Source organism: Barbatula barbatula (assembly GCF_947034865.1).
Source record: "Barbatula barbatula genome assembly, chromosome: 25".
NCBI classification, from domain to species: domain Eukaryota; kingdom Metazoa; phylum Chordata; class Actinopteri; order Cypriniformes; family Nemacheilidae; genus Barbatula; species Barbatula barbatula.
In genome coordinates this window covers 10887230-10911812 of record NC_136788.1, presented here as the reverse complement: position 1 = coordinate 10911812, position 24583 = coordinate 10887230, and the positions used below count along the sequence as shown (strand labels likewise).

Sequence of the window (24583 nt, the reverse complement as noted above, 5' to 3'; positions counted from 1 at the left end):
GAGTACGTCTATAAACAGTGCGCAGAGCAGTAAAGGAGGCCATCAACATGGCCGCCATGACGTCACGACGCCCAAGCCCTATTCTCATTCCGGAGCGGCGTTGCTGTATTTCCGAATGAGTCTCATTTTGAACCCAGCTGCTCGCCGTAGTGGCGGTTCCTCAACGGAGCCACGGATTTTCAAACTTTTGTGATATGACAAAGTTTTATAGTTAAATTAAAGAACACATTTATTCAACACCCGTGGATGTCGCGTGAAGTGTTTACCAACAAACCTTCTTGTTTTTCTTTATTTTTTTTAGTCTATACTTCGGGTAAGTTAGTTAGCTGTTGCTAATCAGCTGGTAAATGCAGAAACTGTTAGCACAACAACATGCAGAACGACGAATACATTGAATAGAATTAGAAGAGTAGCCATTTTTAACCATTTGTTTTCAGATGTAATGGTCAGAATTATTACAACACACTTGTGAAATTAAATTTGATTATACGCTAAAGTTAAACACTGTTGACATAAACTAGCTGCATTGCTTGCTGGCTAACCTGTTTACCGAAAGTCGTTTGAGTATCTCCCGTAAGCTTAAATTGTTCAGGCAACTACGACTCCTAACAATATTAGTAATATTGACAATTTATTAACAATAAAGTGTAAGTAAATAAAGATATCGGATAGGATAAAACATACTACTTGGATTTTGAATGCAAATCGTAACAGCAATGTTGTAAAAGTGCAGCACAATAACAAATATTTACAACCGTGGCCTATTTTGTATTTTTAACTTGCACGAGCGTTTCTTGATTAGAAACATTTCGTATTCTTTGACTCGTGGCGCGGCGCCTGACAGCTGTCCATCCTTTGTCACCTGGCTGCCGTTGCTATGGAGGACGTCACGCGCCTGGTGTCGTCAGGGGACTGTCTGAAGATCTGGGACTCGGCATCCATGACGGTGGTGGAGCAGTTCAACCCCCACAGTGCCACACATCCAGTGGCTCAAGTGTGCTGGAGCAGCAGCAGTATCCTCTAAAGCTCAAGTGCATCATAAAAGCAAATCCGGTCCAGTAACCTTGGATCTTGTACAATAATATATTTTAAAGAGATGTTAATAGCAATACATTTACCTTGACCATGATCAGATCAGTACCTGGTCAGTGCCAGCAGTATTGGGGACAAGATGGTGGTATCCAGCCTCAAGTCGTCACCGGTTCCAGTGATGGAGCTTGGTGAAGGGGTGAGCAGACAGATCTTTCATAATCTCAATGTATCTTTGGTTATATAAGCGTGTGTCTTATAATGGACTTTGTTTACAGAAAAAGCAGACCCGCGTCGGTCTGAACTCCACGTCACAGTTCCTGGTCAGTGGCGGTCTGGATAACACTGTTAATATTTGGGACCTGAAGACGAAAAGGTTACACCGAAGCCTTAAGGTATTGCATGTTTACAAGCTGTGTACAAAAAAATATTTTAATACATCTCTGAAATCGGCTTGACACAACATATGTTATTTTTCTTCATTAGGACCACAAGGAAGAAGTCACGTGTGTGTCTTTTAATGGAGGAGATAGCTATATAGCATCAGGCTCCACCAGTGGAGATATCATCCTACACAGTATTACCACCAACCTGTCTAGCAAACCTTTCGGTCACGGGCCAAATGTGGTGAGTTTAAGTTTCTACCATACAGAATGAAGTATAGTGTAATGTTGCACTATAAAAGACACTGTGACATTTATCTTTAGCCCATCCATGATTTGAGATACTCATTGGTGAAGAGGTCTCTGCTTGGCACTGTGTCCGACAGTGGCTCTGTTGCATTGTGGGATGCTAACACTCAGAAGGAGCTGCACTTGTTTGAAGGGGCACACAAAGCTCCGTGTTCAGGGTTGGCCTTCTCTCCGGCCAATGATTTGCTCTTCATCACTGTGGGACTGGATAAGAAGATCGTCTGCTATGACACCTCCAGCAAAATGTAAGACTAAATCTTTGTGTGCAACATTGCAGCTTCGTTATGGCTTAGTAGAATAATGTTTTGATTCGAATTGCTTCATCTCAACAGGGTATTTCGCAATAAGCAGGTGGATTCTCCACTCACAGCTATTGACTTTACTCCTGACGGGGCTGGGCTTGTCGTGGGCTCCACCCAGGGTAGAATCTACATGTATGATCTGCGCAACCTCAGCGCGCCGATCAAAATCACCACGGCTCACAAGACATCCGTGACCTGCATTCGCTTCCAAAACTCCACCTCCAAATCGAAGGTAATTCAAATGTCTAAGTACATTTCTAATAAAACTTCCTCAGTGTGTTTGTAATGCAAATCTTTATCCCCTGTATGAATGCTATGCATATTTAAAAAACATCTTGTTTCCCTACAGTCCACTAAAACAGTGTCCAGCAAATCTTCCCACTCCAATAAGAGGGTCTCTTTAAAGCTGGCCGGTCAGCACACGGGACCTTCCACACCGACATCTACAGTCCCACCTAGTGTGCCTGGCTCTGACTTTCCTGGAGAAAGAGGTGACGGCCAAGCCCAAATTACAGGTCAACTTTTCCTCTGGGGTTTTAGGAGAATTCCTTGTTCCGTCATGTTTGGTTTTCCCAGCTAGCAATTTAGAGCCTTGTGTGTAGTTTTTTTGTCATAATACTGGTTGTGTTGGTATTGAACGTGTTGTCCTTTTGCAGGTAGTGCTGGTGAGGTGTTCTCCCGTGAAGCAGAGGGCCAACACAGTCAAGATCAGCTTCCGAGCCTGGAGAAGTTTAGCAGCATCGGGCGAAACAGCCTCAACCTGGATATTTTCTCCCCTCTTAATGATGGTCATTATTGGATCTCGCTTGTTTGTATTGTATAATATCGCTGTCCTTCCGATACCTTAAATTTTCCAAATTTGCGGTTCAGTAAATGGAAAAAAACTCCTTTTTAAATGATTAAATGCTGTGTGGTGTACTTTTTATTAGATATTTGCAAAACCTACTGAGAAAGGGAAACTAAGAATAATTATTTATGGCAAAATAACTAATAATAAAATTATGAACTATGGAGATAGAAGGTTTCAGAATAACAGCAACGATTTATTTTTTATTCTGTCTTAACTGTGTTGTTATTTTTCTGTGTTATTGATTTAATATAGTCCTCTGTAATCTTCATGTTCTTTTATTCTTTTATGTACTTGTTCATATTTTCTGCAGGTTCAAAGTCGCACGGTTTCGCTGATACTCCAACCTCAAGAAACGGTGGGTGTTTTTTGAAACATTGGCTGTTTATGATGTCCAGTCCATAAATAGTACAGACAAGGTTATTTTCAATATTACTATAGTCCTTTTGAAACCTCGTATTTACATATTTTGGGATTTTTAAAACTCATTATTATTCGTCACCCTTTATGTTTGTTACTGGGTTTTGCAAAAAGCTAACCAATAAAAAGTATTCAAAAGTGTTTGTCAACTTTGACAACACAGTATTTATTTTTTTAAAAAGTACATAGTTTTTTCTTTCATTTCCTGAAAAACAGTGAATTTAGACATCCAAGGAATTATAAGGACAGTGACGATATGTTATGCATTGATAATACAAATTGTTGTATGCCTTTGCTGGTTTTGCTCAATTTATTTGTAAAGTTTTCTATTTTTAGGAGGCAGTATAGATGTGTTCTCAAGGGAAGGAGAAGGTCAACACAGTACAGACAGGTTCAGGGTTGGTCGAAATAGCTTGGATATCTTTTCCCCTGTACGAGATGGTGAGGGAACCTTTCCAAATGGTCTTTTGCAGATTCACTTACTGTTACAGTAATTACATTGCAATTAAATGACATCAGATCCTAAGATGATTTGTGTATTTTTACCAAATTCTGTCTCATTTTTATGTGGAGAGACAACATAAATGTGTACACTTTACCTTCAAATTAAGAAAATTGTTGTTCTTGCACATTTCTGCAATAGATTACAAAAGCCACAGACTGAGTGATGCTTCAAGTGGAAAGAAAGGCAAGTTTTTATAAGCTACATACACAAATTTTAGTTGTGCATAATAGGAACATGTAGTTCATTCATCCCTACCCTCTGTGTTATCAGACTTTGACTACTTGCCTCATTTTCCTGTTGGGATGTCCCAGCGGAAGACCCCATTGGGCACTCCAGGCAGTCGCTGCTACAGTCCATCTGTGGTTCAGACTCCTCCCCCAATCAAAGAAGAGGAACCTATTATCACCCCACCACAACAGACAGACACCCAAAATACCACGAAGGTCCGTGTCTCCCTCCTCATTTGTAATCCAACAGTTGATGGAAGTTTCTAGATTTTGTTGTTCTGTCATCTCAGATTCCTTAATCCAACTCTGTTATTCACAGGTGGAGAAAAGTAATGGTGTCCGCCAGGAGTATGACACGATAACATCTCCCCCTGCCGCCCAGAGCACACGCGTTCTGTCGGTGCATCAATACAACACACCTGAGCCCAGTAAGAGTGATGTCCCCACCCAGCTCACCTATGACTCGCCGGTCCACAGAGCTCCTCTTGTCGCTTCACCAGGTATGTTTGAAAAAATTAGAGTGTGACAAAATTTTAATGAGACATAACTTGTGACTGATGTTTTAAACTGTAGCTCCAGCAGCGGTGGATTCTGGAGCTGAGAGTCATGGAGCTCCACTCACATCGGTTCAGATGAACTTTGTTCGTAATATGATTCATGAGGCACTAGAAGACTTCAGGTCAGTCATTAGACTAATTAAGAGTTTACTGACTTATCAATGGGATCTTTGCATTTACCCAATTTTATGGAAACAAACTGTTTGTTTTGTTTGGCAACCTGTTCTAGGGACACCTGCCATAGAGACATTATCAATCTACAGGTGGAGATGGTTCGACAGTTTTATATTCAGTTGGTACGTTTGGTTGATTGTTTTATTGAGCTTTTTTGGATTCTGTGTATAATTAAATAGTATGACTCAGTTTTTTTCTTTATATCGGGAATCTTATATAGTGAATTCCAATTTCACTTAATGATGCTGGTTTCTTAATGGTTCTGATAATTACTTTTTAGTTGTTTTTTAAAGAAAGTAATAAGACGTTGAAAAACTGTTTATATTGCATTCACGTTCTCAGAAACGTAGTTATTAGGAGCCCTAACTTTTTGTGAAGCACATAGTTAAGCTGTGTTGGTGATTCATGTACCAATCATATGCCACCATCTTTTTCAGAACGAAATCAATGGTCTGATCGAGAAGTACTCTGTCAACGACTCGCTCGTCGAAGAGATAGAAAGACTGAGAGAGGAAAACAAAAGACTACGAGCCAATTATTAAAGACAGTCGTGGCCATACATCTCCCACTACATTATGAAGCCTGTGACGCATCCAGGGATATTGACTGAAGTGAAAGAGGACAAGGCAGCTCAGATGTTTCTACTAGTGCCTTAACTCTGCACACCTCAGCCCTAGACAACAGCTCACAGTCTGCCTTTGTCATATTGTCACAGTTTTGTATTTGTTTTCATAAAGCATTTTTAAGATTTTCATGCCTTAACAGATCCAACAATAAGAAAAGTTGTGTGTTTTGTATAATTAGATGCTGATTAGTTTACATAAAGAAATACATATATTGGCACTAAAGACTTGAAAAACATAAATGTGGTGTTTTGACAAATCATCTCAGTGTGGCTTTTGCCCCTTGCGGATTTTGATGTGTAAATGTCGTCCAGGTTATTTTTGCAAACCATATGCCAAAAATTAAAGGACATAGATGATGTGCATGAGTAAGTGTGGTATTGAATTTTGTGACCGTGCCTCATAAGCAATACATGAAATCTCTATTGAATAGATTCTGCATGATCTTGGAAGAGCATTTGACATCCAAAACATATGACTAACAATTATCTTGTATACTGTGCTTCTAATATGCTTTTGTAAGACGTCTTCCAATGGACTTGCCTAAATAAATTATTACTGCATTGCATGCACAGTTGTGTTTTCTCTTGAGGTACAAACAACCATAATTGTGTACCACTAGAAGCAAGCCAGTACTATAAAATACGATTATTTAAATAAATAAAATAATTGTTTTTGTTTCTTGGTTTCTTTTCTGTGCACTTGGGTATAGTTTACACAAATGCAAAAACTCATAATTTATTCACTATCTTGTCATATACCACTTCGGATGACGTAAACAATGCTGACTCATCGCTGGTCCAGAAGAACTTCCCGTTTCATTACACAAACGTTTAAGCAAAATACAAACAACAGAATATTATAACATGTTGAACATATATTTTTAAGATTTTTTTATATAAGTAAGATAAAAACTGGAAACCGGAAGTGCTTCTGGACCAGTGTTTACATCTTGCGAAGTGGTGTATATGACTTTCTTCAGCAGAACACAAGTTTTAAATAAAATATATCCTTTAATTGCAGTGCTACAGACTTTATGAACATATAATTTTTTCCAGGAAGTTTGCATTGTTATTTTACGCAAGTCGCAACAACAATTAAAAAATAATTGAAGACTTTTATTTTGACTATTTTATATTTGATGACAGCGACGTTTCTCTCCTGATTGTTTTCGTTGCGTCCAAAGGGCGAAACGACACGTTAGCACGTAAGTAAATACAGATAATGCACTTATAACAACTTAAACCTCTTGAATATTAATCACCAGTCTTGGTTTATGTGTCTTCTTTTGCCGTTTGCAGTCAAATGTTTTGGTCGGGATGTAACAGGTCAGTTGAAGTTTGTTGTGCACAGGTTGTACATAACAATCCCTGAGAGATGGCGAACCCACTGCGTGGAGAGGTAGTGCGACTATACAAAACTGTGAGTAAAGTTATACTGCCACCTTCGGCACAGTCAAGATGCGTGAGGTTTATTTATATGTTAAGATAAAAAGTCACTATTGGGTAATTGACTAAAAGGATTTAAACGAACATTAAGATTGTAGTTAAGAAGGCATTGGGGTAAGTGTATATCTTTATTGGTTTAGGTTTTAGTTGTTTTATCATTGTATTTGTTTTATTATAAACCATACATGCAAAATTGTTGACCATTTGTATAATTGGACGTTTGAAACGTCATAAGATGTAGTTTCACATATCCATAATTATCCTTAAATCCATAATACTCTTTCATCTTCCTGCAGGGTATAGATTGTGCCTTTTAACAATCCTAAGAGTTTCAATCTTCATTTATTGCAGCATATTAAAGTATGCCATATTAAAAATCCCCAGTCTGAAAACATCTGTGACTCCAGGCGGTGGAAAATCATAATCCTGTTTTTTGATTTTTCTGCTTGAAGTTGCTGTTTCTTGGACGCGAGTACCCCAAAGGAGCAGACTATTTCAGAAACAGGCTACAGGCTGCTTTTGCCAAAAACAGGGATGTGAAAGACCCAGAGAAGATCAAAGAACTCATCAGCCGTGGAGAATATGTAGTGAAAGAGCTTGAAGCGCTGTATTACCTTCGGAAATACAGAGCTTTGAAGAAGAGATATTATGACATAGATGAATGATTGCTGAATTAAATGACTTTGCCGCAATAGTGATGGTATAAAGGCTGTGATTATATTAAACATCTGCAAGTTTCTTTGCAATGAGATCAAGTGGATTATAAAGGAAATTCTAGTCTGATTTTCTTTGCACCCTATCTCATTACACTACGTACGTACACACATTATGATGCCTTTATTGTAAAATAATGATCAAATGATTATTTTAACAAAATGTAAGATTGAAATAATATGGCTATATCTGATATGTTTTAGAAGAAACTTATTAAATAATAAAGTATAGTGGCTTGGCAGTGACTCGCAATGGTTTAAACATCGAACAATTTTAATCACTTAAAACGTGTTTAATAACACTCAAAATAAGACTTGACAGCAACAGTATTAAAATCAGACAGGATCACATGGCCAGCGATGAGGTAGATACTAAGACCTGAAATTCTGAAGTACGTTCTTAAGAAAATTCACCACATGTTGATACCTCTGCTCGGCAGATAGGGCAGGTGGCATTCTCCTGTGAGAACATAAAAAAAATGTTTTAAACATTTTGTAAAACATGACAATACATCAATCATGGATTTGGGTCATGACAATAGGCCACACCTTAAGCCAGCGATCAATGCATTTCACATGGTAGTCATGAAGACAGGGAAGCATTCGGAGTCGCTCGTTCTTCTTATATTCACTGAAACATATCTGGCAGCTGTGAAGAGAGTAAAATACAAATCAGAATTGTAATTCTATTGACACTTTGTATTATGGATAATCTCATGATAACCCAAGCATTCTAGTTCAACTCTTACTCGGTCTTTCCAGCGCTGTGTGTTGGATCGTATGTTTTTACAGGCAGCCTTTCGATCTCTGCTTTACTTAAAGTGTTCTTGTTCAACACAGCCCCCTGTTGCTCTTCAAACGCTAGGAGAGCCTGACAAAACAAATAATTAAATCTGGTTAGAGAAAACAGATCACGTCATTAGAAACATTCATGTGATTTATTTCAGTTATTAAAGCTCAAACCTCATAATTATTTCCCTGACTGTCATCAAGCATGTCCATTTGCAAGTTAGAAGCACCCCCTCTGCGCCGGGAAGTGCGAGGCCTGCCGGTCTGACGTCTTCCCTGTTGTCTATCTGTCCAATGAATTTTTTATCCATGAGATCATAACGACAAAGAGTTTTCCATCCAACATAATACATTTAGATCGACTGATAGGTGACTTACTGGGTTGCTCTCCGAACATGATCTGCTGTAACTCAGAGGCTCCGTGTGAGAACGATGCTGAGTTGATCATGGAGGCCCAAGGAGAGATCCATCCCAGACCAACATAAGGATCAACCTGGTATGAAAGCAATTACTTCTCATGAACTTGTTTTCAAAATGTATGCGCAAAGTCCTGCCTGTTAGTGTTACAAAGGAAACCAGAAAATATGAAAACGAACCATGCCAGTTTGGTGATTTCTGCTCGGTGATCTGTGCTGTAGTCTTTGCTGCTCTTGCTGCAGGCGTTGCTCTATATCAAACTGTTCCTGAGTTTAACACAAAGCATGTTAAGTTAAACAGGGTCCTTAACCTTAATGCAAGAACATCATAATCGTCATACCTGAAGGCTTCTGGCATACGCCTCATCCTCAGCCATCTGGATGGAGCGGACCATGCACTCAGATGTGACATGATCACCATCATCCTCTATAATGACTATATCTTCTGGTATCTGACATACGGATGCAGTTGCTGGTCTTTGCATTCTCTCTGTTGTAAACAAACAAGAATGACTTTTATAGGTACTTGTGATTAATGTATTATTAAAAATAATTTTAATTGATATTCATACCTGCATCAAGCTGTAAACCCCCATGCTCTATTCCAAAAAAAGGCGAGTCTGTCTTCGGTTCCTGTGATGTGCTTTTAGACGTTTTAGATCGACTCTTGCTATAGACAGTCTTTTTGGATCTCTCTTCCTTTCCATAGCATGTACCGAATGCCATTTGCTTAGAAGTGTGACCCAACAGCCCATTTAAACACATCTGCTCACTGGATTGACCAAGTGCACATGTAGAAGATCCAGCCGAGGAAGAGGGTTTGAAAGATGCAAAGGGTTGAAAAGCCAAGGAGGTGACTGGCCGTGGAGACTCCAACCATGTTAATTCATTGGGTAAAAGAGATGAAGCAGGTACAAATCCATTCGCTTCTGAAGTAACAGAGTTTCCGCAGACTCTCGTGCTTGGATTTGACTCGCACAGTTTACGGCGCTTGAGCGTTCTTTGGGAGATTGGGGTTGTGCTGAGGAACCTTGAAATATTTTCTTGTCTTTCACATTTTCTGCTATTCAAATCTGTTGTAGTTGCCTACGATTTAAGATGATGTGGTGAGATATTGCTTAAACATGCCAAGCGTAACTTTAATGAGCATTTGCTTTTCTCTTACCACACTCCAATTTGTATGGGCATTTCGCTTTTTATTGTGAGTCAGCGGGCTTTAAAGGGAAAACAGATCAACAATGTTTAAAACGAAAACCTACATTAGACATAGAGTTATTAACACAATGAGCGATACCTTGGGGTCTCAGGGACGACAGTGGAAGACAAATCACAAGAAACTCCGGGGTCTTCCATAAGGAAATCGCTCTCATTCAATAAACAGGCATTGTTTAAGAAGTCAGGAGTGTCTGGCTCCGCCCGGGGACTGAACAGAGGACTGCTGGGTTCAGAGATATCCTGATTGTGATCCATCACTTTTGTATATGGTGGCTTGTCTTTGTATTTTGGCTAGAGTTGACCAAGTGTGTCTTGTCGAATCTACAAGTAAACACAAGCATAATACATACACGACATCTAGATTAAAAACACAATGATCAGTGTTTATTGTAAACATTTTGACATAATTAGTTTAGGTAAAAGTATATAAGTTCTTGGCAATGAAACCTCTTTTTACTTGATTTGCTAAACTTTGGTGATCTGGGAATGTAAGATACTATTACTGAGGTAAAAGTGATCTGTGACGTTGGATTTTATCAAAACAACCCGGTTAGCAAAACACATTAGATGAAGATCGTGTTTAAAGTCGTAAGTTACGTCGAGATCCCAACTGTCTCAGAGAATATTTGTATTAAGAGTCAGAAATAAATCTATTTAACTTACCATGTTTCCACAACATATACCATTGTTTAAACAAAATTCTTCACTTGTACTACATCGGTGAATAGCAAACTCACAATGGAAACCACCGCCGAAGGTTTCGGGTTATTTCCGGCTACGTCACTTCCGGCAGATAGCTAGCCTATAGCAAACACTTTTTATTTGTTAAACGCGAGGACCCCAAATATATTGACTTTTCACACATTTATCTATGAATTTCACAAAATGGTTTTATATAGTTTTAATGTCAAACTTTACTTAAAACCGATTTATAAACATCACGCTTAACAATTAAAACATGTTAAATGAAAATGTTAATTTTATAAATTCAATTATAGACCTACATACCATATATATTATTTTTAATCTCAGACCATGGGAAATAAAAAGCTTTACATATATACTTGACATGACATATTTGCATTATGTCTGACACTTTGAATAAAGAACTAATCAGAAATTCAACAATTTCACATCACACAGCAAACTATGGATTACAATAACTAAACTAGTGCAAAAGAAAATAAATAGAGAGATAACAGAAAACCTTATTAACTTAAATAAACCTTCCATTAAAATTCAACTTTTAACACAAGGTTAAGTCATCCACAATATGGTTATGTAACATTTAAACAGTTTCAAAACAGCATGGATTGAAGGGACTTCCGAACAGTGGCCATCTCCTGTTGCTGCTGTGGAAAAAGATCAAAGCAATGGTCCTCATTCATGGAACATGCCCAGAACAAAATACTTTATGAAAATAAAGTTGTTCATGAATCTATTTTGCAATAAACTGTTGTAATTGCCTTAATAGTACGTATCGCATTTTATTATACAAAATGCTATTTAAACCAAATAATTTTTATATTTGTTGCATTAAACCCAAATACACTCACTGTGTCCATCATTATCTTCTTCTGCAGCAGTGCCATCTCCTTTTTAAGTTCCATCTGTGTGCCTTGCAGGAAAGTTTCATGGCTTTTCTCCATCTCCTCCATGTTCTGTGAAAAAAATGATCACCAATCTTGGTTAGCTGATCGCAAAAAAAATTTTGGTCTTCCTTGAATTTTAAATACTTAACAATGGCTACTATAACCTTGACAAACTGCTCATAAAGCTCTTTGATGGTTTTCATTTTTTGATTTTGCACAACTCTTGCCTGCTGGAAGAGCTTCTGCTGCTGGCGAAACAAATTCTGCAAAAGGAGGAATTATAGTTCAAAGGAAACATGTAAGGCATTTACATCAGTTTGTTTTCCCAACAAGTTGCATTATACTTTTTGTGAGGACCGATCTTCCTGATCGCAAGCAGCAACTTTGAAAATATATTTGAAGGAGATCCATATATAACTCACATGCCATGCATTTATTCTGTACAGTTGACTGATTGTCCCATCACTTACATTCAGCTTTTCCTCTGATTCTTCTGATTTCTGAACATCCGTCTCCCACTGCTGAAGCACACAGAGGACCTGCTGAGAATACTCTTGTGTCAGCTTCTGCCTGTAGAAATAAAATCAACTGTTTTTTTAGCTTCCTGCACATAACAGTTCAGGTAAATGTGTAGCTTTATAAATAGTGTTTGTTCAGGAACCTCTGATTCTGCTGGGTTTTCCACATTTGCTCCATTTTCTGTGTGGTGCCCTTTAAAGAAGTTTTGGTAAGAACCTCCAAGCGTTTTCTTTTGGTCTGCATGGCTTTGTTGATGTCCGCTACATGTGTATCAGTGTAAAACAGCATTGTATTCATTTAGCGAATTTAAAAAAAGATTGAATTCTGTATTAAAATAAATATTACATGTATTTACTTATTTAATATAATTATTACAATATTAAATGTGGTCAAAATATTTAATGTTAACTTCACTTACCACCAAATCTTTCCAGCATTGTTTGAACCTCATTCCTGAAATCAAACCAGCATTCCCAGCAAATATGTTTGTGTGTCTATTCAGATAAATTGATATGTGATGTTAACCAGTTATGTATAAAGTCTTAGTACTCACCCCACACCTACATTCAGTTCATCGTTATCAAATGTATCTGCCGATCGTTTCTTGGCCACCTTGTCAATGATGGGAGTTTCTAATGCATTAAAATGTGAATTACAGGGGGAAGTTAATAAAAGTATGCAAACACTCCCATGATTTCTAAAAGATTCAACTTTTATAATTTAATTGAAATACAAATCACCTGCAAGAACAAACATATTGAATAATCATGCAATACCATGTAATATCCATCAGATGTCAGTACTGTATAATGGTAATGCAACAGTAGTATTTTAGGATATAATAAATAAACACATTAACACCATCTCGTGTGTCGTCTTCAGATCCGCTCAGCTCTTTCTTCTCATCTGTGCTGAAATCAAAAGACTTCAAGTCTGCAGAGCTGTCTGTGTGTTTGATCTTCTTGTTCTGTTTCCTCCCTGATGCGGCCATTGCACCGATGTATGAATATTTGATAATAGTTATAAACTTAAATCACAATGTTCACCTGGTATTGTTCGGAATATACAAAAACAACAAATCAGTTGCAGAGTTTATTCTCGTGATATTTGTCAACTTATTAACCGTATATTATATTTCAATTATTTGCGTTCTCTACCACATTAATAACGCCATCAATAATAAAAGGTTTTATTCACAAACTTAAAAGAGTTTGTTTTCTAAAACAGACTCAGTTATCCATCTCATGTGTAAGAATCTGCAGAGAACCACTTACCAGACGATCTCACTTTAACTCGACACAAAAGCATTTAATGCACATATATCAACGCATAATGTAATTACTTTCGCTGATTATTGTCAAACTGTAAGTAGTTTGAGAAAAAGTAAGATACGATAAAACTGCTGAGGTCGGTTTGTACGTCAGTTCGTCCTCAAGCGATTTTCCCGCCGTTTCAATTCTGCGCGTGAGAGGAGGGTTTATCTCACGCTCTCACGTTAAAGGCGCAGCGAAACCTCGCTTTATGGCGAAAATATGGCCTTTAAGAAAAACATTACTTATTCGTGAAATTATTACATTTAAACCATAGCAATTAATGCTAATTTGGTGTCAGTTATTTTCTACAAGAGACACATCTATTCGTGAAATAATTAAATTCAACCAAAGTTTAATATTGCTTATTTGTTACAGTTACTTACATTTATTGTATCCCACAGTGAATAAAGAAAAAAAATTCTCTACTTCATATTATTGTATCACATACAATATATACAAAAACGTTTCTTAAAAAAAGACAAAGAAAACTACAAAGTTGTCAGGTTCCAAACCCAAATATCAAATCTTGTGAGGATGTCAGCGCATGACACAGATTTGATATAATTTGATACGCGGGAAGTGTTTATTCCATTTCTTCTGTATCTACAGACAGATCACTTGTACGCAGATTAAATATCAAACTTTTCCTCGCATACGTAATGTCCATTTTCCTCATAATCTTCTCGTGTGACCACCATCTCTTCAAAATCAGGGTTTTCTGCCAACAGCTTGCCTCCTTCCCACGAATAGCAAATAGGGCTGAGTATAGAAATGAAATATTAAGTCAGCGATAATAACCATAAACAAAAATGCTCCTTCACAAAATGTTCACAGTCATACTTTTGTGGCAGATGAACAGACACTTGATATTCCACGGGAGCGAGTGCACGGACTTCTTTGTAAACGCGATCCCTGAATCCCGGGAACAGGGTGTTGCCCCCGGTAAGAACAATGTTCTTGTAGAGGTGAGGCTGCATCTCTGGGCACAAAGCAAATATTAAAACAATTTCACCCACATGCACTTGCTATGTAATCGATGTTAATAGACCATACTACCCTCTGGCATTTTGTTGATGGAATCGACCAAAGCCTCCGGTATGCCCATCTCCTGAATGCCAATGTCGGACGGGTGAAAAAGCATCTCTGGCACAGCAAACCTCTCATTGTTGAGCCTTAAAATCTGCTCGCTAGACTTATATTTGCCTGTGAAATTCATCTCCTCTCGAGGCTATAGAACAATTAAAGAAAAAGCCGGGTAGGACCTATAACATTGACGGTTGTAAGGAGTAATAGGGTTTAAACTTTTTAAATGCAGATCTACTAACAAGGCAAAATCTAAATGCTTTTTGACACTTGAGCAAGAGTGCTGTGTAACTGAATTTGTACACTAACCTTGCAAAATCCCTTTTTGATTGAGCTGAAATCCGGCAGCACATAATCTCTCATCACTGTATTATCTTCTCCTTTTAATCTGTTAGATTGGACAAATTATATACAGTTTACTGATAGATCCTTCAGATTTCGTCCACTTTACTTGTGCAATGAAAGGCTAATGCAACTTTGTGCTGGACTCTTACTGTGCATTATCCATATCTTTGTAGAAGTCTTGTGAAACATAACACACATCTTCCTTAGCTTGATTGATCACATGGGTTTCATCCATTACATGCAGCTGTCTAAAAAAAAATCACAGATCCACAAGTTTAGGCGATATCAAGCATTTAGTAGACAAGGTGGTAACATTCAATAAAGATCCAAATGTGGTGCTCCATAAAACTATTCTCATAACTTATTTTTTTCCACAAATCCAATTCATCACTTTATTGAACAGAGAATAAAACTAAGCTACATGAAAGTCTTTACCTGTATGAAATAATCTCTTTCAAATGATTGGTGAGCAGTTTCCCCCCTACATTTATTCTAGGAATAACAGAAGGCATGTAGAATTAGAATCAGTGCTTATAAACCTTTTTGACTTCAAATAAATCTGGCAATTTACCTGCAAATCCCCTCTTTCATCTTTCTTCCCCTGCAATAAGGGACAATGTGTGTGAAGGAGAAACCACTGTCCACCACAATACAGCAAAGCTCCGAGTTATTCTCATGGAAGTATTGATGGGCACTCAAAGATCCAGCTGCAACAGAACTTCGGCACATCACAACACTGATTTTTTTTTAAATCTCATCCGGTTTAATTCGGATAAAAAAACTAATACTGTGAACTCACCGTTAATTCTGAGGGCTGCCTGGAACTGATATTCCTCAAACAGAATCTCATTCATTGATTCTTGAATTGAGGTGAAATTAAAGTACGGCTCTGTTATCACAATGCTGGTATCAGCAAAGTCCACCTGTGAATCAATGCATACAAATTCTAGAATTTGATTTTAAATATAATTTATATGACTGGAAAAAGTGACCATTTGGTTCTATACTTGCGGGTACCTTAAACATCTCCTTTCCAAACAGGTGATCCCATACTTTGCGTTGCACATCCCAATTTACAAGATACCCCTGAACGAATGCAAAAGAGAGTAAGTTTTATGCGAATGTAAATTAATGCTCAAATTGAATCCTAAAGGTCCTTTTCCAATTTTGCATAGCTGCAAAACCTTTTAACAGAAAATCCTTTTTTTTGCTGTACAGCAGAGGCACAACGCGTATATTGGTGTGAGGGAATCTATTAAATAATTTTCTACAATTACATGTGCAAACAATACCTTTTGAACAGGAAGTATATAGAAGAGACCGGACGGGTCTTTGATTTCATCCAACTGATTGGCTGTGAAAGTTTTCAGTCTAGACGTCTTTGAACGGAATTGACAATTTGGAATAACACTAAAGAAAGTAATGTGCATGTGAACATCAGGAGCAACTTTATACAGAGGGTATCCACTAACTAGTACAATTATATTAAAGCTCGTTACCTGACTTTCTCATGGCTGAATCCGATTTTAGCAAAGTACGCACCATTGTCCAGGACTAGCGTTGACATGTTTACACTACAGTAACTCAAAGGCAGTGGTTTAACTTGTTTAGTAATACTATTTCTTACAGCCAACTTCATAAAATTAAGTTTACCAAACAAGCTTCATTCTGAGTGGTTTTGTCTATGATAACCATTGCATCTGCAAAGATGTTCATGCCGCTCTCGTGTCTTACTCTACACAGCACAGACTGCAGTCTGAAAACACACAAAGATTGAATACCGCCACCTACCGTACAGGAGTGTGTATAGTCAAGCTTGGGTTATCCGATTAAAGAGAAATTCAAATAAATCAGCATCGACTACATTATAAATTTAAGATATTTATTTGTATCTTTGAGAGGATCAACAATAAATTCTAAAATTATGCAAATAACCATAGTTTAATACAATCATAGTAGGACTGACAACACATAAAAACATCACAAGGCTAAAGCACAGCAGCATTCAACCGTCTCACTTTAAATTGATTTATCAGTATTTGAAATTATCCAGTTTTATTTTTTAATAGGACACTTAACAGTCATTCTGCAGGTCCTTTAAAAAGACAAATCAGAGAAGTCAATCAGAGGAGATTCATTCTCAGCATTTTCCTTGTGGTCTTCTGGACTCCACTTGATAAGAGGTGAGCTCAGGTCAATTAACTGCACAGGAAAGGTGATAGAAACAATGACACATAATTAATATAATGAATAACCTGGTAAATATCCTAGTTAATTCTCTTTATACTCACTTGTCCTCCCCAGGGCTTTGTTGTGGAGGTTTTGAGCAGGTCTGGTGTATTCGAGAGATCAATTAGCAGCTTCTCTTTTGGTCTTAGTACTGGTGCAGGTGCATCCACCAGCAAAACCTATGCAACATTCACAGATCTGTTATATCTGTGTATGATCATTTTTAATGATAAGCAACTTATCAAAAGTCATGAAATGTATCACCACAAACTGATGTGATGGATGAGTCTATTTTCACTTCCTATCTGGAATTTAGATTACAATTCAAAGGCACCTTAATATTTTAAAACGAGATTTAACGTATTCACCTCTTTAACATCCCATTTTTCTGTAATCTGCTGATGGTGGTCTTTGATTTCCTTGGTGTCTGGAATTATTGGGGGTTCCATGCTGATCTGAGGAGGTTCAGGGTCACATGAGGATGTTTCCGGCTCACACGAGGAAGGCTCCGGGTCACACGAGGAAGGCTCAGAGGAATTCTCCACAACTACTGGTTCACAGGCAGGAGGTTCCTCATCCTCCAAACTGAACACCAGAGAACAGGGTTGCAGATCAGCCGGAGGGCACATCTCCTCAGTGGACTCTGGGGCTTCCTTACAGTCTTGATTCTCACTCTTCTTCATGTTGGCTGGACTGTACAAATAATGTTCGATTACATCATATAAAACAGGACTACATTAGCTATTCACGTAATAAGTAACATTTGAGCAAATGAAGTATAAAATTAAAGAAAACCTTAGATGAAAGGCCCCTTGGCCCAAGGCTGATTGGAGCAAAGCATTCTTGGTAGCTTTGCTGAGGCGAGAGTCACGAGACACACTTATAGGGGTAAGCGCAGGAATACCAGATATACGGCGGTTTGCTGGAGTAGGAAGAGCGGAGGGTCTCCGTAGTTTACTTCCCACAGCCGAAGGTGTCAGGAGTCCCACAGGGGAAGGAACACTACAGAAAGATGTACTGGTTAGAAAAATGTATCAAAATAAATAGAATGTTGCCGTGTTGCAAATCGTAATGTTACCTCTCCACACTGCATGCAGGCAATAATTTTTTTGGTTTCATGATACGTGGAACATCAGGCGAGGAGGAAACTAAGAAAACAAAATCGGATCAAAGACCTGAAGACCAAATACATCCAGTTTCATCCAATCAGAAGAATAAATACAAAATAAGAAAGACTAAAGAAATGCATTTTGTGTGAGAAAAAATTACATGAGTACGGTTCTCACCCTCTGATCTGCGGACACCCTTCAGGTAGTTTATGGGTGTTGGTACCATTGGGGCCTTGAGTTTGTGGTTAGCCCTAACAGCATTTCCAAGTTTAACAGCGGATGCAGTGGAAGTTATCTTTTCCAATGCAATCCTTGCAGGGGTCTGTAGCTGAGGAGGTGGCACTGGATCTGCTTTTTTAATAGGTGTGGATTTGACAGGTCTAGGGAGGAGTTCTGAGCCCCTCCTTCCTTGTGTGGAGATGGAGCTTCGCCTACTGATGGGAGGCTCTGGGTTTCTGGTGACGACAGAAGATTTACGTCCAGAACTTGGCAATCTGCTGTGAGAATGGCCTTTGATGCTGTGGACGCTGGAGTTCAAAGATGAATTGAGTTTGGCTGGTGAGAGAAAGAGTGGAGTTAAACTAACATGACCAATAGACGGAAGTAGGTAGCGGAGATAGAATTCTTTCATCCTTTAATCTTTATCATGTCATTCGAACATGTATGATTTTCTTTCTTCTGCAGAACACAAAAAATATATTTTAAACAATGTTGGGATCCAAAGAGCACAGGCCCCCCCCATTGACACAAAACCACGGAGACATTTCTCATCTTCATTTGTGTTCTACAGAAGAAAGTGTAATTTATAATTTGACATGAGGTTGAATACAAGACAGAATTATTATCTTTGGGTGAACTATCCATTTAAGACATTCTTGGCACACATAAGTGAAACAGCTCATAAATTGGTTAATTGTATAGTGAAATTCAATCATTTACTCACTCTGAACTTGTTTCAAACCTGTATAAATGTATTTGTTCTGCTGAACGGAGAAATATATTTTGATGAATATTAGCAACTGAGATTTCTGGGTCACCATTGACTAACATAGTTACGATAAACATATTGTAAATTTCTTTGTTCTGTTTAACACAAAAGGAGATATTTTGAAGAATAATGTTTTTATATGTTATACACAAACAGTTCTGGGGCACCTTTGACTAAAATTACATTTTTCTCTGTGTTCATCAGAAAAATAATTTATGCATGTATGACGGTTTTTGTTTTGTGGGCGAACTGTCCTTTTAGGTTGGAAAATACAAAGTGGCCCAAAAAGGTCACCTTTGCCTCCTGGGGAGACGGTTAGACTAGAATTAATGCTGGACACAGATGAGGAAGAAGATGAGGTGTTTCTCCTTCGGTCCACAACTCTGGAGTTCTGAATTGAAGGAGCTTTAAGCCCAGATGGCGCTCGCAATTCTGTCTGAATGATTATGGAGAAAAATGTCTGATGAGTTATACATTTCAGTTTGTTAAACTTGAAACTCATTTGCAATAATATTATAGTTATAAGTATAGAGAACGGTAAGAGAACAAGGTTTTTACCCTGGTCCGAGTTGGAATGCTACTTTTCCCAGGCAAACTAGTGTTAAAAGAGGAATCACTGATATCAGAAGCAATACTGGTGGTGTCAGAGAGAAGATCTTCAGAAGACCCTGCTCTGCTTGTGTTTCTACAGCCAGGGCTGCGTTTCAGCCCAAAATTACCCTAAAAGATATTAAGACGACAACATGAAATACCTTACGAAACCATTTTCAACTAAAGAAATAACCTGAAGGACATTGCCATACTTTGCTTGGAGGAGGGAGTCTAGTTTTGGTCGCAGATGGTAGTTTTGTGCTGGAAGAAAGTCGTGAACTGCTCTGGGCCATGGGTTTGCTTGGTAACACCCCGTTACTGGCCACAAGAGCTTTGTTCCGACTACTCATCTTTGACTGCATCACGGCAGGCCTGACCGGACTTGAGGTACTGAGACGCGGCTTTCCAAAGCCAGCTGGGCCGCCGGCTTTCAGCATGCGCTTCTGAAAAGCGGGCGGGAGCTGTTTCATGGGGCTGTCCTGAACCAGAAAGGTCTCTCGTTTGATGGGACTGAGAACATTAGCTGGCTTGCTGAACATTATCAGTTTGGTCGTAGAGTCCTGTTCAAAGGTTTCAGTGTCCTTCGCTTGGGACAAGGAAACCATGCTGTTCTCGATTACAGAGTCGGTGATGGTTTGTTCCAGGTGGCTGGCGAGCAGAAGCGCTTCTTTGCAGATTTCTTCAAACTTCTCCCCTGCGAGCGGACTCCAGCTGAGCTCTTCTCCCAGAGATTGGCCACTGCCTAAACGGTCTTTCACGTGGATCTCTAGTCCTTGTGAAATGCATTTCTCTTGGTTACTGACTGGACCTAAGAAGACCTCGTCCTCAACGTGGTCTTCATCTCCTTTGTAGCTATGAAAAGACAAGTTTGTTCAAATTATATTTTATATAATAAATGTTTGGTTAACTTCACAACGTTCATATTTTCAATCAATTGTTTTTTGCTGTTACGACAATTCACTTTCATATCTAGCTTATCTAGTATCACACACATACACCTATATATTTAATGACAACATATCTGGTTCATGTTGAAAACATTGTGACACCGTGTTCAATTTTACGTTAGTTTGATTAAACGTGTCAATATGGGGAGAAACATATCATAACAAACCTTGATGGTGAAAGGGAAACGTCGAAGTCAAATTTCTCCTCAGCCAGTGAAACAAAATCTAGAAGTGAAACAACCACATCAAACGCAGAACACTGGCCCTGACACCGTTCGTTTTCACAGCTACATAAGCCAAATTAATAGCGACATTAGACTGCCCGTGATATATATTTACCACTGTGAGTAAGCGATGCCATCTTCAACAGCCAGGGAAACAGACGGAGGCCTGTTGACGTCAGTTTACGTGTTAGAACATAGCAACACAGACATCAGCGCCATTTCAAATCTTTACGAATCTAATATCTTTCTGCAAAACATTTTTATCTAACCATAGCAATGCATAAAGATGAACACGAAAGACGAGCTCGTTTACGAGACGATTCAATGCCAGTTTATAAACAAAACCGATATCCACAAATAGGCACGGTCAATCATACTCACACTGCCTGTCTGTTAGAGTCGAATGATTCTACTCTGTTTATTTGAGTGTTGTCTAGTCAAAGTGGGAAAACTGAACTGGCGAACTGTTTCCTCATTTCAAATTTCGTGAACAGACTGATTTCGAAGAACACGTGACCTGAATGCTGCAACGGGATTGGTGAAGAATCTCTCGCTCTCTCTCTCGGTTTATTTGGAGGGTCGGAACCATTTATTTAGCTGCATACCGCCACCTACTGTTTCGGGGTTACGCAACTTCAGAGCTTTATATACTTGCCAAAAAAAAGAAAACCCCCGCTATGATATAGGCCCGAATCTTTAAGGAAGATTAAGAGTTCTTTACTACACTCCCACATTTTCTTACCCGTCCCCAAAATCCCTTTCAAACTCCATTCTTGTCCCAACTCGTATATTTCCTTTAAATATTTCACTTTCGTTGAATTTTTATGACATGCATCATTATGACATGCTCCACATTTGCAACCAAGTGTGTCCTAATCTTAATCTTGATAAAATCATGTCTTCTCTTCTACATTTTCCTTTAAATGCCTTGAGCTTGATTGACATTTGTACATTATAATAGTGTCTCCCTTTGTTATCTATATCCCATGTAACAGAGTGCTGTTTTTATTAATGATTCGGCCTCACCTTTCCCCAACGGGATTTTCATCTCATTGCCCTCTACACCAACATGAACTGACACCCAACAAACTTGTACATTCATTCCAAGTCTCTCTATTCTTGGCATTATCATGAATATTTATTAAATAGGTAATCTCGTGCTGTTTCTTTTGAATCCAAGCTATAAGTTCTGCGATAGAGTCTGAACAAATGCTTGCTCTTTTGATGATTTACTTCTTCTACCCATTGTAAGCCCATGATTATAGCTACCACTTCTGCTGTATATACAACCAGATTATCATTAATTATTTTGCATATGGTTATGTCATTATCAGTGAATATTAATATATATTGATAATAATTCCTCTTAACATATTCTTGAACTCCCTAATATTGCCAGCATTACTTTCAGACCATTCTCTTTAACTAGGGGGCGGTTTCCCGGACAGCAATTATCCTAAACCAGGACTATGCCTTAGTTGGACTAGTATATGTCATAAATAAATCATTTAAAAAAAACATCCTTTACAAAAAACATTAGTGTGGATCTTGAGACAAAACAAATGTAATGATACATTTTAAGATACATAGGGGCGATATTAATGTTTAATATCTATCATATATAGATTATTATAGATATAGATATTATTTCCTGCATTCACTGGCTTTTTACCAGGCTTACGACAGTATCAGGGCACTTTTCCATGAGGTTATATGCCTTCTCTATATATCTTATTAAACAGCTTTCGTATCATTTCTAACACTTCATCCGGTAACTGTCTAAACATGGCAAAGATCATCTTGTCCTGGAGCGTTATAACTGCTTTTTTGTAAAGCCACTTTCAACTCATGTAATGTAAATTCCATGTTTAATGACGATCCATCAATTTCCTTTTTCATTACATCAGAAAGATTCCTTATAATATCTTGCTGTTTATGAATTTTGTCTAAATGCCCACCACTATGTCTACTAGCAAACTTTCTATCCATAGTAGATCAGCTTTCTCCTTATTTTTTAAGAATTATCCATCTATCAACACACCGATTTTCGAAGAAACGTCACAGCTTCTGCACAGCTATCAACATCTCCCTCCATTGTTAAGGTTTCTTACTGAATTTACTAACTGAATACTGACTGTCTTGTGTCTAATCTAGTACCACTTCCATCATTATCACAAACAAGTGATCTCTCATCCATTAATTCTTCAATTACTTCTCCATTCTCATCTATATGATCACTTCCCTAAGGCTATTATGAGCATTGAAGTATCCGCATCATATTTCTCTTTAATTATCATTTTGTAAAATGGCTTGACATATTTGTGTTGTCAAGTTCTTATATGGATTATACAATTTTACTAGTTTAAGGTCTCCTATAGGGCCACACATTTATTTGAGACATTGATTCTTTATTATGTTATCGTTCTGAAGGCCAGTGTTAGAGATTTAAACTTGATGCAACTGGCAGCCAGTGAAGTGAAATCAGGAGGGGTACATGTGTCCTATTAGGCTGATTGAGAACCCATGTGCTCTAATAGTTGGACCCAGGGCGGTGGTATACATAGAAAAGAGGAGAGCAGCAAGAACTAATCCCTAAGGAACTCCAGTTGTCAGCTGGTGAGATCTGGATGTCTCGCCTCTCCAGGATACCTTAAAGGATCCAAAAAGCAGTACTATGATCACAGTTGCAACATCTGATTTTTGCATCTTAGCCACATTTTCCATATTCATGACCCCGTCCACATCTAGCACATCTTAGCTTTCCTTTGCATTGGCCTGCAGTGTGACCCATTCTTTGGCATTTAAAGCATCGTATTGGGGCTGGGATATAATCCCTAACATCATAACTCAAATATCCCATATTGATTTTCTTGGGAATAACATTTTTAAATTCAAGGAGAACTGCTAAACTATCCTTTTTAATCCCTTTCCTTAACATTTTTTATCTAGTCGCTTTCATCACTTTGCCTCCTTTAACTTCTTGCACAATTTCTTCCATTGATATTGACAAAAATGCATCGTAAATAACACCATTATGCTTTGCTGCATTTCCTGGGATATGAACACTGATTCTTTCTTCATTTCATGTTTGTGCACATAGGAATTTATCTCTTTGTAGTTTATCTTTTGCAAATATACTGTTGCTTAAATAATTTAAATACAATTTCCCCCATTTCTTTTTCAATGACTTTTGTCAATTTTAACGAGTGGATACTACTCCTTCTCTATGTAATGTTTCCATCATTTTCCATTCCATTTCTTCATCCTCCTTCCTTGTCGTTACAGCCTTTTTTTTGGTTTATGTCATTAACCTCCAAACCTAATGTAGAACTTCCAGAACTACTCCTGTCTTCCCTCTTCCCTGAAGCCTCCTGCCAGAACATACCATCACTATCATCATCAGTAGGCCTACTTTCGCCCATGATAGTTGCATCCCCAGTTGTTGCTAATTCTAAATCTTCACAAGCGGTTCTCTCTATTCGGATTGCTTCCTTGGCATCACATTGGGATGTCATCAGGTCAGGTTGCTTGGTGGAGGATGTTATCGGAGCGTGTTGACATTGTGCATGTTAAAAAAATTGTGAAATGCTGTAGAACTTTTCCATATAACTGATAATAATGAACAGGAGGGATAAATAGTAGGCAAACGTGAAATATTACACGAATTTTATGTCAGCAAGACAGTT

At 38.1% G+C, this 24583-nt stretch overlaps 6 protein-coding genes across 11 annotated transcripts; 2 read left to right on the top strand and 4 right to left on the bottom strand.

The window, feature by feature from the left end:
- The first annotated feature begins 86 nt into the window (after positions 1–86).
- Positions 87–6055, top strand: nedd1 (NEDD1 gamma-tubulin ring complex targeting factor). 4 transcript variants are annotated; one of them, XM_079449962.1, is made up of 17 exons: positions 87–313; positions 845–1013; positions 1134–1228; positions 1308–1424; positions 1516–1656; positions 1737–1966; positions 2054–2255; positions 2373–2514; positions 2680–2811; positions 3184–3228; positions 3627–3731; positions 3934–3978; positions 4066–4238; positions 4342–4522; positions 4596–4701; positions 4809–4875; positions 5191–6055. In XM_079449962.1, the coding sequence occupies exons 2-17, from the start codon at positions 878–880 to the stop codon at positions 5293–5295; spliced, it is 2022 nt and encodes a 673-aa protein (XP_079306088.1). In that variant the 5' UTR covers positions 87–313; positions 845–877; the 3' UTR covers positions 5296–6055. The 4 variants fall into 4 exon arrangements, with proteins under 4 accessions (XP_079306088.1, XP_079306086.1, XP_079306087.1 ...); XM_079449960.1 differs by having other exon boundaries at positions 2373–2538; XM_079449961.1 differs by having other exon boundaries at positions 803–1013.
- Positions 6056–6521: 466 nt separating this feature from the next.
- Positions 6522–7489, top strand: lyrm5b (LYR motif containing 5b; the record flags this gene model as incomplete). Its single annotated transcript, XM_079450378.1, has 3 exons — positions 6522–6583; positions 6678–6798; positions 7277–7489. Exons 2-3 carry the CDS (start codon positions 6754–6756, stop codon positions 7487–7489), a joined length of 258 nt encoding a protein of 85 aa, XP_079306504.1. The 5' UTR covers positions 6522–6583; positions 6678–6753.
- LOC306890566 (uncharacterized protein) lies at positions 7460–10752 on the bottom strand. Of its 2 annotated transcripts, none has more exons than XM_079450376.1 (11): positions 10621–10752; positions 10037–10278; positions 9908–9956; positions 9315–9828; positions 9084–9232; positions 8923–9009; positions 8705–8819; positions 8501–8613; positions 8287–8408; positions 8087–8186; positions 7460–7997 (listed from the first exon to the last, which is right to left on the bottom strand). In XM_079450376.1, exons 2-11 carry the CDS (start codon positions 10210–10212, stop codon positions 7938–7940), a joined length of 1485 nt encoding a protein of 494 aa, XP_079306502.1. In that variant the 5' UTR covers positions 10213–10278; positions 10621–10752; the 3' UTR covers positions 7460–7937. The 2 variants fall into 2 exon arrangements, with proteins under 2 accessions (XP_079306502.1, XP_079306503.1); XM_079450377.1 differs by having other exon boundaries at positions 7629–7997; positions 10695–10752.
- A 503-nt stretch (positions 10753–11255) lies between these two features.
- sycp3 (synaptonemal complex protein 3) lies at positions 11256–13059 on the bottom strand (the record flags this gene model as incomplete). Its single annotated transcript, XM_079450846.1, has 8 exons — positions 11256–11309; positions 11514–11618; positions 11714–11812; positions 12020–12119; positions 12211–12328; positions 12487–12521; positions 12622–12700; positions 12930–13059. The coding sequence occupies 8 exons, from the start codon at positions 13057–13059 to the stop codon at positions 11256–11258; spliced, it is 720 nt and encodes a 239-aa protein (XP_079306972.1).
- A 184-nt stretch (positions 13060–13243) lies between these two features.
- actr6 (actin related protein 6) lies at positions 13244–16567 on the bottom strand. The gene is made up of 11 exons (XM_079450845.1): positions 16309–16567; positions 16102–16219; positions 15827–15895; positions 15609–15732; positions 15381–15516; positions 15245–15301; positions 14959–15057; positions 14774–14852; positions 14438–14609; positions 14222–14360; positions 13244–14140 (listed from the first exon to the last, which is right to left on the bottom strand). Exons 1-11 carry the CDS (start codon positions 16446–16448, stop codon positions 14011–14013), a joined length of 1263 nt encoding a protein of 420 aa, XP_079306971.1. The 5' UTR covers positions 16449–16567; the 3' UTR covers positions 13244–14010.
- A 110-nt stretch (positions 16568–16677) lies between these two features.
- Positions 16678–21461, bottom strand: gtse1 (G-2 and S-phase expressed 1). Of its 2 annotated transcripts, none has more exons than XM_079449782.1 (12): positions 21279–21461; positions 21013–21063; positions 20841–20898; positions 19939–20578; positions 19694–19855; positions 19430–19571; positions 18325–18702; positions 18117–18186; positions 17834–18040; positions 17407–17731; positions 17101–17217; positions 16678–17011 (listed from the first exon to the last, which is right to left on the bottom strand). In XM_079449782.1, the coding sequence occupies exons 2-12, from the start codon at positions 21032–21034 to the stop codon at positions 16907–16909; spliced, it is 2226 nt and encodes a 741-aa protein (XP_079305908.1). In that variant the 5' UTR covers positions 21035–21063; positions 21279–21461; the 3' UTR covers positions 16678–16906. The 2 variants fall into 2 exon arrangements, with proteins under 2 accessions (XP_079305908.1, XP_079305907.1); XM_079449781.1 differs by having other exon boundaries at positions 21167–21289.
- Positions 21462–24583: the final 3122 nt, after the last annotated feature.